We start from the raw sequence: 14,265 nt of genomic DNA, 5'->3' as shown, positions 1-14,265 counted from the left end.
TCCTGCTGTTGCTCTGGCTGTGCTGTCATACAGCTTTCCTTTCTTCTGGAAAGTAGAATTATTTTTTCATACATGAGGCAGGACTTAAGCTCAAGGTAAGGCTCTTGCACAATGCAGGGGCCAATGCAGAAATCTTCACACTGACATAATTCCTGTCAGAAGAATGAGTTGCATCCAACACATCAATACTGGGTCTCACCATACCCCATAACACCCAGGTGTTCAGTTTGGGCACAGAACATCTGAACCTAGTTTTTCTTACCTCTCTCCACGTGCAGGGAGATGCCAAGAGAAGGGCCAGTTAGTATTTTGTATACAGCCGTGATACACATGATTTAAATCAGAGGTGGGCAATTATTTCTGTTGGAGGGCTGCTTACTGAGTTTTGGCAAGCCAGCAAGGGCTGCATGACAGGCAGTCAGGGGCAGATAAATATTAATTTTCAAAAAAATTTTAGGGGCCCCGTGGGCTCGATAGAATGGCCTGGTGGGCTACATCCAGCCCACGGGCCACATTTTGCCCACCCCCGATTTAAATGATGCAGAGCACCAGACAGTATTTTTCTAGTCAACTTTTGTGAAACTGGCCCCAATTCTCTGCTCATCCAGTAAAGACTTAGTGTTTGAAATAATGGCAATAACCTAGCTCTAAAAGTAGTCCGATTTGGGACAGCTGGCATCCATTTAAATGATTAGATCAAAGCCCCAGCAATCACTTTGGGATTATTCTGTGTTGTGTTCAGTGCCATACATGTGCAGTTCTTACTGCCTGGGTGGGAACTTAGCCTCAAAGAGCCTTAACTCTTAGAATGAGAGGGGCCTCCATGAATTGCACCATCAGCTGAAGTCAGTCCAGATCTCTGAAGACAGGACCTTGCTGCATTCTCTCTCTTGACCTTACTATGACGTGTTGTCAGTATCGGAGCAGTGTAATGCCACCAACAGCGTTAGCCCTAGTACTTGGTCTACTGTAAAAGTTGCAAGAGGAACATTTTCCAAAGCATCTCTGTCCAAGCACCTGAGAATGCCATTTTTAAACCTACTTAAATTCTAACCTTTTGTCTCAGAAACCCCCTGCCCACCCCCCCAAAAAAATAAATAAATCCTACCCTCAGGCTTGTTCTTTTGCACTACCAACAACCAAAACTCCAGATTATTACCAATAATTCACAGGGCAGTTTTCTGTGCAGACCCAAATTGAGTAGGTAGAGGAATAGAAGAGCCACTGACTTCCAATGAGGCATCTGAAAGCACCAGCGCTGATGCCTGCATAAGCATCCCTAAAAATTAATGGTGGCTGGCACTTCCTTTTGAACACTTTCCCTATTGTCATTTATATTAATACCTCAGGTTAGTCCAAATATTTTTTTTAAGCTAATTTGTTTTACACCAGTTGTGAGTGTTTAGTTCTTGCCTTTCACTCAGCTCTGACAGGGAAGAGATTGGCCAGCTGCTGTTTGCTTAATGTCATGCAGTTGGATACCACATGCTGCTTAACACCTCTCCCTTCCAGTGGCAAGTGAAAAGCAGTAGGGTTGAAGGGTGCTTGGATCTTACCTGCTAGCATATGGCAACATCTCAAAGTGCAGTACAAACAGAGAGATTCAACCCCAGCTCCCTGGGAGAGGTAGTGACTACTCTTGCCAGTGGGATGATAGCTAAAACTTGTCAGCAACTCCAAGTTAAAGGGATATGTATTTCGGCCAAAGACCCAGCCTTGCACTTTTCCAAGGACAAGGGCCTGGTACTAGGACAGCCACAAGTATATAGGCACTATGACCTTGTGGTCAGTGCTTTATGCTAACCAAACTTAAATGCTTCCTGAAGCAAAAGGAGAAAAGCTTGTGTGTCATGAGTCCCTGAGAGGGCCCGGGCTCGCTGTCCCATTTTCAAATCACGGGGTAGCGAACTGAAAGCCAAACTGCTGGAAAGCCATTGTCAGACCGACCCTCCTGCTTCCTTTCAGACTATCTTACTATGCAAGGGAAAGGAGGAACATGAGACTCCGTAGGCCTTTATTTTATGTATGCTGAAAAATAATTACTCAGGTAGCTGCTTTCTTCCCTTTAAAACTCTTTGAACAGAAATATAAAAACAAACAAGACGTGAAAAACCACCTCAGCTACCCACTCAGCCTGAAGAACAAGCTCTGGCAATGAGAACCAAAGAGATACTCTATTAAAACAAACAGCGGTGATCTTTGTGGAGAAGGGTTACCACACTACGCTTCTTGAACTTCTCCCCCTGCCCTTCAGCCAGATGTCTTCATCAGGCGGCCAATACCTAGAGTCCCATTCAAACTCCATTATGGTTTTCTGCTAGGAGCTTCATTGCTGCTAGAGGAAAGGCTGGGTAAAGGTGAAAGACGAACGAATGCCGTCTACAGCTGTAAGGAGTCAGACCTACAAATGTTCTGCGCAGGAAGGGTCTGCTCAGTAGGTATGAAAGGAAGTTGGGGTAAGGAAGAAAGATCAGACTCCTTTTAGGCAGATGCTATATCTTCTGGCACAAAGGCATTCCCCTCAAGTGCCGTGGTCGGCCGTAAGGCACTTCAGTAATGGGCAAGGAGGCCACCAAGCCAGGATCCAGTAAGAGAACCATAGGCAAGTTCCTCCTCTTTCTTGTACGAGTCCCTGAGTTGCAGTGTTCAACTATATCTGCCCATTCCTCCTCCTGGGTTTAATCAGTAGACTGATGAAGAAGCAGGTTCCCAGAGCAAACTCAAGCCAGGTCAGTAGCCAGCAGGGAAACCACCTTTCCGGGAATCTGATGCAGCAGCCCAACCGTCACCAGTCCTCATAATTGCCTGGACGACAGCCCCGGTGTTACCTCGCTTGATATCATGTTTCCTGTTCCTTAGTTCCATCTCAATGCCCTGAAAGGCAGATACACAGTCAGCATGCAGCAAGAGATGCATATGATGCGGGCACATCCAGGTTACATTGTGCACACACTGTAACAGGTGTGCCCTTGCCCAGGGTTTGAGGGCTACTCCCAGCCCGTCTTCTCTTACATAGATCACTATTCTTTCCCTTACAACAGCAAGCTCCACTTTTTCTCTGAGGTGGAAGGGTTGCAGTAGGTGGGACAGAAATCAAATCACTCAAACCAGTAATCAATCAAAATCAGGAAAACCAAATCCAACAGTGGGAGAGTGAGGCAACAGTTGCACAAGCAAAACATGGCAATAGCCAGCAACTGTACAGTTCAACATGGCAAAGTGTGGCAGAGTCTAGCATAAAATCAAACAAAGCCAAGAAAGAAAGCCTGGAAAGATGGTGATAAAATTTTTAAAAAGGCACCAAAAAAAAGTGTGGCAAAAAACCCCAAACACCAGAAACAAGTGTAGTAAAATCCAACAAAGTGTAAGGCAGGTCAAGAAAACTCCAATAAAGTCCACCAGAATCCAGCCAAGCATGGGAGAGCACAGGAGAGCATGGGCGCAAGCTGGGGGGAATAAAGCAAAAACAGAATCCACCAAAATCCACCATCAGCAGCAAAATCCAGTAGAGCGCAGCAGAAGCCCACTAAGTGCAGCACAGGCCAGGAGAAATCCTGGAAAGCAAAAGCAGACTTTGACAAAACCCAGCACAGCACAGGAAAACAGGGCTAAGTGCAGCACAAGACAGGAAAACATGGAGAGGCCAAAACGGAATCTGACAGAGATCAGCACAAAACAGCCTGAACGCACGGCAGCAAAGTCTCAGAGAATGGTAACAGCCGGCCAAGCGCGGAACAGGCCAGCATAAATCCAAGACAGCAAAACCAGGATGCAGCAAAATCCAGCAGAATGGTGTTCATACCCACTGAAATTCAATGATTTAACAAGCACCTGAAACCAGCACAAGAGAGAAATCTAGAAGAGGAGACAGGGTGGAAAAATCCTGGTACAATTTTTTTGGAAAGGGGTGGAGGGGGAAGGAGGTGGGTTGGTCATGCTATAAAAATCCTGCCAGGCACAGTGGTAAACCTGCCCATCACAAGGCAGCAGAAACCTGGCAGAGCACCACAAAAGCCCAGGAACTCAGCACATGGTGCAGGGAAATCTGGTGAAACAAATCAAAATGCAGCTGCATGTGGAAAGCACAACAGCATGTGGCAAAGGCATAAAGCAGGAAAAAGCCAGCTGCTTGTGGAAACCCAGTAGGGTGGCAAAATTCAGTGGAGCCAGCTGGCTACCAGAGCGTGTGTGTGGCGAAGAGCTGCCAAATCTGCCCAACCAAGGCAAGGATCCAGGAAAATCTGCTTCAAAAAACTCAGCAGACAGTAACAAAACCTAGCCCACTCCTGGCATGAACTGGAAATGTTTCACATTTAGCTCAGCCCAGCTCCATGTGGCAAAACCTGCTGACTCCAGGCAAAATTTGACCAATTCAGGAGCCTCTTGCCTGTAAGACAATTCCACCATATTGCAGTTGTACCGCAACTGGTCTTGAGGCCGACTTTGAGGCCACAAGCACTAATGAAATTTGACAAGGCAGCAACTAAAAGGGTCCCTTTAGCCACTCCCAGGTAAGAGCAAAAGTTGGGGGGGGAGAGGGGTGCTCCGAGTGTTCTCCTTTATCCAGGATTTTGTTTCCTCAACATAAAAGACATGGAAAAGGTCAGACTTGCAGAGGGGGCCGGTGTGTTGGCAAAGCCAGGCTGCTCCCGTGAGCCAAGTGACCTGCTGCAGCCAGAGCCCATCCACAAGCAGGGGCACCAGTAGGAAAACAAATATCACCTCATGCAAAGGGCTCTGGTGGCAGCTTTCATCAAGTGCAAACCCACATGACAGGCACTGACAGGACAGGAAACTCGGACCTCTTGGCTTTAGCCACGGCCAGAGTTTTGCCCTGCTCTATTCTTAAAGCCACATTAATGTAAGAGCGATATGGCCACAATGGCCCAGAAATTACATGAGGTGAGGGTTTCTCAGGGTGACGGCTCTCACTGGACTATGGAGTTGGAATAAAGTTAGACAAGCTTTCCAATGCAAGACATTCGTCCTCAGGCACAGCAAGTAAAACACAGCAGAGGAGGGGCTGAAAGAAGTTCTCAGATGTGTGCGTCTGCTACACCTGAGAATTTCTCTTAGCCTCTCCCCTCTTGCTGTGCCTGGCTTCCTATCCTGAGGAAGGATGTCTTGCATTTGAAAGCTTGTCTGTCTTACTCCCAGCTACATAGTTGGTCCAATAAAAGATCTGACCTTAGGAAATCCTTGAAGCAATAAACATTTTGTGCAGTGGGACATGGCAAGAGCATTTCCCCAGCAAAACAGAAAACAGAGCCAGTCACTGCACCCCTCCCCCATCCTCCCTCAGGCCAAACTGACCAACCTCTTCCACTTGTTCTTCCAGTTCAGTGACGTTGGGAAACAGCTGGTCATGAACTCGCGGCTCTTCCACGGCCTTCTTAACATCGTAACCAAACCAGAGGGCATTGATGATTGCCTGGAGGAGGCAGAAAGCCGCAGGTGTCAGTGCATGGCCTGTCTCCAGGGAACTCTAGTGCTGGTGTCATTGCAGTGACAGCGAGCTGGAGCCTGCAGATGTCAGCTCTGTGCATCCCTGTCTGCACAACAGGGCCTTAGATCTGGTTTAACCAGGCTGAGGAGAATGACTTCATCCATGCTCTAGAGCCACATAGCACCCTCTACACACAGACCCCTGTCCTGCAACCAGTATAAGCAAAGTTTCCTCAGGCCTGGCTCACCCCCTTCTACTTAAATTGGCACTTGGGGCTACTGGCAAGTGGGAACAGCCCAAAGAAAGAGGGACCCAAGGACAAAAGACAGCTGGTGCAAGCCTCCTTGCCCCCAAAGCCCTCACTGGTGCCTCAGGTAGCCCTTGGCTGTAGGCCTGTGTTTAGAAATGCTTTGCATAAAATTAGCCCAAGCTTGGGAAAGCCAGTGTGAAATTCAGCTGGATGCCTTGTGCAGAGGAACATGCAAGTAGGAAGGGGCTAGACCACAACAGCAGAAGTGCAGTGGGTGGGAGAACAGCAGTGAGTGGCAACAGCAGCAAGCACAAGGCTCTCTTCAGATCTTAGCCTCGCACTGGCCTCAGCCAAGCACAGCTCAACATTAAGGGCAGAGGTCAGAGCCTAAACCTAGATCTCAATTGCTCAGCTGAGCTCCTCCCTCTCACCAGGAGTGAGCCTCCTGAATCTGGAAATGCCTAGAGCCCGGGGCATTCACAGCTGCTAAATGAGTTGTGCAGTTGTCTGTGCAAACAGTCACCCCCTCCCCATCTCAGCAGAGCCCAAAGAAGGAGGGTGGGGAGGTGAGTGACTATCACAGGAAGTGGTAAACAAGAGGGGCAGCAGTCTGCTTTGTGATGCTGGCTCTGCAAGCCACCATAGCCAAGGGACCTCATCATTTCTCCAGAAGACTGAAGTGAAGCTTAAAATTTAGAGTTTCAGTGCCTGACCTCATGCCGTAAAGCACACCTAGGCAAGCAGGTGAGAAAGTGTCCGGAGAAACAGGTCCCATGCAGATGACAAGGCTTCCAGAAAAACACATTGGTTAAGTAGGGAACTTTGGAGTCTAAGGCCAGTGACTGATGTGCTCACTGAAAGCTCAATAATTATATGAAAGAATGAAGCTCAACAGCAGCCTCTGCTGGTCCAGTCCTTGTAGTGCACTTGGATCAACAGTGCCCCAAAGCAGTTCATGGCATTAGGGCACAACATAGAAGCTTGGGATAGTGTGATCCCAACCCCGAATGAGGTTTTGTCCCTGAGGATGGATGAGTGTTACTGACACACAAGCTCTTTTGCACACAGTCTCAAGGAGGCAACTACAGATGATGTGTGACACTTTCCAGGGGCATTAATCTAAAGCAATTACATAAGCAGATGCCTTCAAGGAGCACTTTTAAAATACCACTTTGAAGAAATGAACCATTCTGTATAAAGAGTGTACATTGTCAATGCAGCACATGCACCTCACTTTATGTCACTGAATAACACAGAGTGATCATAACTATCCAGTGTCCTGAATAATAAAAAAAGATCCCTCAGCAAGAGCGCTTACACAATAGGGCCACACTCTATACTTGTATAATGAAGGGGTTTTATTGCAAACTATTGGGGGGGTGATCTTATTTTCAGTGGCAGCTAGGAGAAGCATCTTGATTTTTAGGTATCAGATATAAATGCAACTCTTTCATGTTGCCTGTATCTGTACATAGTGTCTTGCTTGATTACAGAATTTAGTACAAAGTATGCATGAGACTATCAGGATTTGGGCATGCCCAGATCTCAGAGCGTGGCGGAATGATTCAGCTAGGAGGTATCATACTAAGGTTGAGTACAAATGAAGCTTCAAATTATCACAATTTTATGCACTACTACTATACAGTACTTTCATCTATAGATTTGCAAAGATAAGCGAGCATTGTCTTGATTTCAGATATGGGGAGACTGAGGGAGAAATTATTTAATGCACCCAAGAAGAGTCAGTCAATAAGAGAGTTGAAAATAGAAGCTGTATCTTCTGCCTCACTCCCTAGCTATCATGTAACATCATGGCTATCTGCTCCCGTGACAAGAATGGAACCAAGCACATGCAAGTCGCACAAGATTGAAGACAGTGTATCCTGGAATATAGGAACATTTACAAGGACAGGACTTCTAGCTGAAAGTAAGCCCTTAGTGCAATAAGGAAAGAGAGGAAGAAAAGCCTAGGCTACGTAAAGGAGAGGAATATCAAGAGGGATTAGAAGATTAATATTACCCTTGTGTTCCAGCATTACTATAATTATATCCAATTCTAATATCCAACTTGAAAAGCAGGTTGATAGCTGGGAAGTGTTCAGAAGAAGTGACAGAAATGATCCGAGATTTCAAAAGCATGCCTCAGTGAAATTCAAGAAGATGGATCTACTTAGCTATCCAAGGGGATGTTAAGAGATGACTTCATCAGCTGAAGAGTTTGGATAATAGTTGGCTCTAACCTGGCAGAAGATGTAACAGGGTTTTATGGATAGAAGCTGACACTAGGTATATTCATACCAGAAATAAAATGTGCAAAGGTTAACAGCAAAGGATGATTAACAACTGGAAGAACTCAGTAAGGGGCATTGTCCTCCATCACAAACTCATTAGATGTCATTTGAAAATGCAAGCTAGAGCTGAATAAGCATATCTGGTCTTGATTTAGAAATTACTGGGTGAAGGTTAGATTAGGTCACAATGGATACTTCTAGCCTCAGGTCTCAAAGCAAGTTCATCAGGTTCAGCCTTCCCAGTAAAAAAAAAAAACAACAAGCCAAACTGCCAGACTCTATGCAGTGACCTTGTGTGTGGTCTTTGATGTATAAAAGTCAGCCTCCTGCCCCACCTTGGCCTGCCTCTCAGCTATCTCCCTCTGCCCTCTCATCCCATGGCATGACATACCAGTGCTGTTGCTGTAGTTATTTTTGTCCCTCCAGAAGCACCAACCACCATCTTCACTTTATTTGTTTTATCCACTAGTATTGATGGGCACATGGAAGACAGGGGACGTTTACCTGGGAAGAGAACACCAATATGAATTTGTGTTTGCATAGACACTCTGACCTCCACCATGCTCTTAACTCATTAGCCCCATTAGTGTTGAACTCTATGAAGCTGTGGACCTGCCAGCCAGTGGCAGCAGCCATCTATACTGGTTCAGTACACAAGTGCCCAAGGCTCATCTTCTGAACCTCCCTCCCCTTGATATAATGGAAGGGGAGGAAGTGAACTTGCCCTTGACACATGGGGAACAAGTCTGCCTTTCAGTTCCATGTATGCATACACTGGAGGGCACTGCTAAGTTTCAGGACCCAGCCCAAGGTATCAAGTCCTTGATCACTTCCACATTTGGATGGGAACCTCTGCAGCCTTAGATTTGATGGGGGTGGCTCCCTTTACTAGTATGAGGTCCTCTCATCATACTCCATGATCACTGATGAGGTGCTTTACAGGCAGGCAGTGCACTTCTCAGAGTCCATGTTACTGACAAAGAAACAGACCCAAGGCTAGCAAAGGGAGGAGCAGACCTGCCTTTAAGGTGAGCAAGGGACAGCAAATATGTTTGGACTGTTACACGTTCCAAAGGCACTGGAGGAAGGCAGAAAACATTGAGACAAGGCATTTCAATAGTGATACAAAGCACCAGCAGCCATCACTTCTGGAACACTGCCAGCCTGGGCTTTAATGCTGCAGAGCTGAGCATCTTGAGTAGTCTTATGCCATCTCCCACTGTCTGCCTGATTTGTGATGTCAAAGGCCCCCTGCAGCTCTGACACCTTTCACTTGAAATGATTGAAGTTCATCTGCAAGGGCATGAGGCAGCAGGGAACAAGCACAAAGACATTTTCCTTCAGGCTTCAAAAGCTTGTATCCAGAAGGTGCAAAAATACACAGATCATAGCAACTGCATCCAGGGATGCAAAGGGCATAACTGAGTGATTTCTCACCTATAACAGAGACTTTAGAGGCCTCCAGGCCTGTGTCTCACTTAGCCTAGGAGAGCAGAGATAATGTCCTCTGGGTTGTAGTCAGCCATTAGTATGCAAAAGGTAACCCCAATACTGGATAAGGGAAGGGAATTTGAGCTACCTGGTTCAATGAAGTTTGCAGTAGAGGGAGGAACTCCAAATCCATTAACAATGAAAGGTGAGCTGAAGTCGTCCATCTCATCATTAAATATGATTCCACTCACATTGGATCGGACATCCGAGCCAAAGCTAAACAAGACAAACAGTCAAGAAGGCTCATCAGATGCAAAGTCCCAAACTTCAGGTGAACCACAGATTGCATAAAAGCCAAAAAGGAATAGGCCTGTGTTCTGAGAGCTCCAAGGTTAACAGGTAGGCCTAAACTAGCCCCAGGGTCCAAGGAAAGTGACCGATTCCTCCCCGACTTTCACCTTGTCCTGTACAGGGGAGATAGATTGTCATGAGTAGGGAATCCTGTGTTTACATGGACTTTACACAGAGAACTGCACGGTATGAGGGCAGCAGAAAATCCTGTCCCAGGTCTCCAGGCCCAGTCAAAGGGTAGACCCAGTCTGGTCCAAACATGCCAGAATGTGAACTCCAGATGGAAACTTTCCTGGTGACTACAGAGCTAGAGGCACTGGGGTTCCAGTTCATCCCATCATGGGGAGAGCCTGAGGCACAAGCTGATCCAGACTCATCTTAATCAGAGGAGACAGCGTTTCACCAAAAGCCCACTGCACATTGCTTTCGCCAACATTCATGATTAGCTAGCTGAACAGCTGAAGAAAAAGAGAGTTCCCTTTATAACTGGCCAGTGTTTTATACCTAATTTATTCAGTGGCACCATTACCCAATATTAGAGTTGTTTCCATAGGGCAGATTTTAAATCTCCTGAGATATGTACATCAGGAAAGAGAGTCACATTAAGCAGAAGGAAGAAAAGCGCCTTCTGGTCTCAGTCTGGTCAGAACAAGCTCTCTCCCTAGATGCATACCAGTTAGGACAATGCAGTACTCAGCATTCTGATAACAATGAGGGCAGCTGTGGGAACACAGCTTCTCGCATCCTGGTTTCCCCAAGACAACAGGGAGACAGAAAAGCAGAGTGGCAGTCAATGCAGCACTGGGAAAGATGCATCTTAGTGCCACAGGGGACTCTGATGCCGAGACTGAGGGAAGAAGGGGTTGGAATAGTCACTGCAAAATAAAACCAGGGTAGGCTTGAATTGCAATAGAAGCTCCTACTTTATATATCCTGGGTCTTACTAAGCATGAGACTATGACAGGCCTGAGCTGTGAAGTGCCCTCAGCACAAAGATTCCTGTGGATTTGACTCAAGAAGAGCACAGAATCTATAACACAAATTGAGCCAGTCCCATAACACTTGTATAACACCAAGTTCTACTAAGGACAGTAGTCCTATGCCATTTATAGGAACCTGAGACTCAGTAAAGAGTGCCAACTACTAACCCACTATGGAGATACCAGTCCAGTGATGTTTATACCAACCACAGAACCACTATGAAGATGGCAGAGGCCTACTTGGAAGTAACATCTGAGCTCATACTATTGGTTGATGGTGCTGGTGGCGGACACAGCACTGCCATCATCGGCCACAATGGAGAGGTGAGATGTACCGGCATTATCTGGAGTGTAGTACTCTGGCTCATAGTAGTCAACTGTATGGGTCATGTTGTCAGTGATTTTCCTCCGTAGATTATCTGCAAAGAATTCAGACGTCATGTTGCTGATCACCTGTTGGAAAAAGGAATGAAACCCAGTGTTACTAATTAGTTTGAATGATTACGGTGTAGAATCCAACAGGAAAGAGAGTCACACCAGATGCTGAAAAGCTGGCAGAGTCCAGCAAGGAGGCTACCAACTTTCCTTTGTTCAACACCCTGGGATCTTTGCTTCTTACAGAAAGAAGAACCCATTGAGCTATGCCAGCATTTTGAGTGTTACAGAAAAAATTACTGGGCGTGCTGGCATCTCTAAGTAGCACCTGGGCCTGTGCTCTTATCACCTCCCTTTTGAAGTTATTGTTCATTCTTCTGGAACCCACACAGCTGGGAGCCAGAAGGAGCAGACATCTAGCTTCTGCTCTGATCCACTGTATAGCCTCTGCCTCCTCTTTTACTTGTATTTCCATTTTCTGTCATGGTGCTACTCCCATGTCACTGGGATGCTGCAGGGTTATCATGTGAACATGGGCAGAGAGCTTTGAACACTTCCTTCGCTATGTAAGAAGCGCATATTCCCTCTCTTTTTTTATATTTGTAAATTATATTGGGAAATTAAACCCATACCCCTGGTAAGGGCATCTCTCAATTCTACCCCTGACAGTGCAACAACTGATCAGTTGTAACATAAGACTTTACACTTGGATTCAGAGCTGCAGTACAGTGTTTGCTAGCAACAAGTGGCAATGAAGCATCCTTGCCTCTATTTGGGATCCTGTGCTCACAGGCTACAAGCCAATCTCCATTCAACTTTGACACTACATTAGACAAGCAAAAAGAACTTGCTGACCATTACCTCCTTGATTTTGACAAATTCTGGGTCCCCCAGTAAAGTCCTCTTGGCATATGCAAAGCGAAAGGCCTCCACAATGCGATGGTAAGTCAGACCCTTTTTCTCCACGGTTTTGACACTGTCACCAGAGAAGTTAAATCCTGGTAACAGGAGAAAAAACAATGTGAGCACATCTGAAAGCACATGGCCCTGGGGTAACCAACAGGGACTGAGTGCAAAACATGGTCAGCTTGAAATCTATTCAACTGAAGACGTTAATATGGTCAAAGCCCCTTTGGGGCTGTTTCTGGTTTTGCAATGTTTTTTTTTCTTTTAGGACTTTTCACCATTTCTGTTCTGCCTTATGAAGACAAAAAAGGAAGCTGACAATGCAAAAAGTATTGTCAGCAGCATTGAAAAAAGGCTATGGTTTTTCTACTGTGTTAAAGTGATCCAAGGTGCTTCGTGTAATGATTGCAGGGGGAAAAAACAGTATTCAAGAATGTCACGTATAGGTTAATCTCACTAGCTTCCCTATAGGCAGATAATGGAAGAACGCTTCTCAGAAGAAGTCTTTTCATCCAAGCCTGAGCTTTCACACCCTGCAGCTGTATCTCTGAGTTTATGGAATTGAAGGAATGAGTCCCAGATCTGCCATACCCAGTGTATACGCTGGCTACTTAAGAACCAGGTCTGATGCAGAATGCTACTGCCATTTACCTGCTTCTTCCAGCACAGCTGGAACAGAAGCTGATTCTGCAAATTCTATGCTCACTCCTGTGTCCGACATTGCTCACTGAGGCTTGGCTCTTACCTTCCAGAACGTTTAGGATGAGAGCTAGCACTGGACCGCTCAATGGAGCACTGGGCGTGTACAGCTTGAACTCCCCAATTTGGATCTGCGTAGGATTTTCAGTTAGGATGGCACGATAATCCCTCAGGTCTTCCATTGTAATGATGCCCCCTAGAACAGAGAAACACTGTCTGAGGTTGCCCATGTCTTTACGCAGTAGTCAAGGGCAGCAAGAGCCTATGTCCTTATTATGGCTTCTGATGGTGGAAATGCAGTGGACTTAGGATGCCAAGAATGAAGCACAGAGCAAAAAGAGCTTGCAAAAATGGAGCCCTTTGGACTCTGAACTGAATACCTTGCATCACTTGGGCACATGGGCCCAGCATGGTGGTACCCAAAACTCTAGTCAGGTTAGTATCCATCAGGGAGAGCTTTACAGAGATCCTGGACCTTAAAAATCAGAAGGGTTTCTCCTATCCCATAATACAAAAAAGGGAGTTACCACAAAAAGTAAGAACCAGAGCATTTAGAACCAGAGAAAGGAACTGTTTTTCTTAAGGCAGACACAGGGTCAAAGTGCTGCATGAAGTCGAGCCCAAGCGATGTGTAAATGCCTTAATGAACATTGAACAGCTAAACAGTACATTAGTAGAGAACATGCTTATGTCACCATCTAGAAATGGAGTCCAAGCACCACAGACAAGCAGAATATAATTTACATTATAGGGTCCTAGATCAAGTGCTTTGTAGGCCAGTGCCAGAGGCTGTACCTCACAATAGATAATCCATCTTTCACGTGCCCTGGTAGGTCTAACTCAGGGGTAGGCAACGTTTTTTGTCTGGAGTGCCGAAAAAACCACAAAGTCTACCTTGGAAGGTGCCGGAGTGCTGGCAAGCCAGAAAAACAAAATGAGGGCTGGGGGGTACATGGCAGGACGTACTGCATATTAGTATATTTGATAATCATAAATGTTGCCTTTGTTGTTGTGTATTCCTTTTTTGTTGAGCATGTTGCAATGAGAGAGAAAAAAAAAAAAAAGAGACAAATAAGAGAGAGAAAGAAAAAAAGGAGAGCAGAGAGAGAACTAGACATACACATATGCACACAGAACCACGTGCACAAACAGAGAACCAGAACACACCCAGAACCAGACACGTGTGCACACAGACGCACAGAGCCAGATGTGGAGGCATACGGAGCCGGGCTCCTGGGCCACTGGACAAAGTCTGACCCAACAATGCCCTGGTCCCGCCAAAGCCTGTGCTTCCCCAGGGAGCCAGCCCCCAGGCTGCAGCGCAGCTGGCTGAGGCCCTGGCCCAGAGCCTGCCATCAGCCCAACCACCCACCCACCCACTCCGCACAGCTAAGCCTGCAAAAAGGTGTGGTGCTCCTGGCAAGGGGCAGCGCCAGCCTCATCCTGGTGGGGGGGCTGGGCTCAGAGTGGGTGGGAGTCAGGCAGGCTCAGCTGCAAGCCCTGCTGCAAGCAGCCTGGGCTCCATGGTTGGCAGCA

At 46.4% G+C, this 14,265-nt stretch overlaps 1 protein-coding gene across 12 annotated transcripts in view; it reads right to left on the bottom strand.

Annotated features, from left to right (window-relative positions):
* Positions 1-1,828: 1,828 nt before the first annotated feature.
* Positions 1,829-14,265, bottom strand: part of GGT1 (gamma-glutamyltransferase 1) — a 66,459-nt gene continuing 54,022 nt past the window's right edge. For 9 of the 12 annotated variants that reach the window (XM_025199328.1, XM_025199324.1, XM_025199322.1 and 6 more), the window contains 7 exons: positions 12,776-12,925; positions 11,986-12,122; positions 11,015-11,202; positions 9,567-9,694; positions 8,379-8,491; positions 5,318-5,431; positions 1,831-2,874 (listed from right to left, as the gene is read on the bottom strand). In XM_025199328.1, coding sequence (XP_025055113.1) covers positions 2,731-2,874; positions 5,318-5,431; positions 8,379-8,491; positions 9,567-9,694; positions 11,015-11,202; positions 11,986-12,122; positions 12,776-12,925 — 974 coding nt within the window. In that variant the 3' untranslated portion in view covers positions 1,831-2,730. Of the gene's footprint in view, positions 2,875-5,317; positions 5,432-8,378; positions 8,492-9,566; positions 9,695-11,014; positions 11,203-11,985; positions 12,123-12,775; positions 12,926-14,265 lie in introns of all 12 variants that reach the window. The other 3 variants (XM_025199332.1, XM_025199331.1, XM_025199326.1) reach the window with 2 other exon arrangements.

This window comes from Alligator sinensis, unplaced genomic scaffold, assembly GCF_000455745.1.
Source record: "Alligator sinensis unplaced genomic scaffold, ASM45574v1 scaffold505_1, whole genome shotgun sequence".
Taxonomy (NCBI): Eukaryota; Metazoa; Chordata; order Crocodylia; family Alligatoridae; genus Alligator; species Alligator sinensis.
Note: the sequence above shows the minus strand (reverse complement) of the source record. Positions and strands in the feature narration are given on the sequence as shown.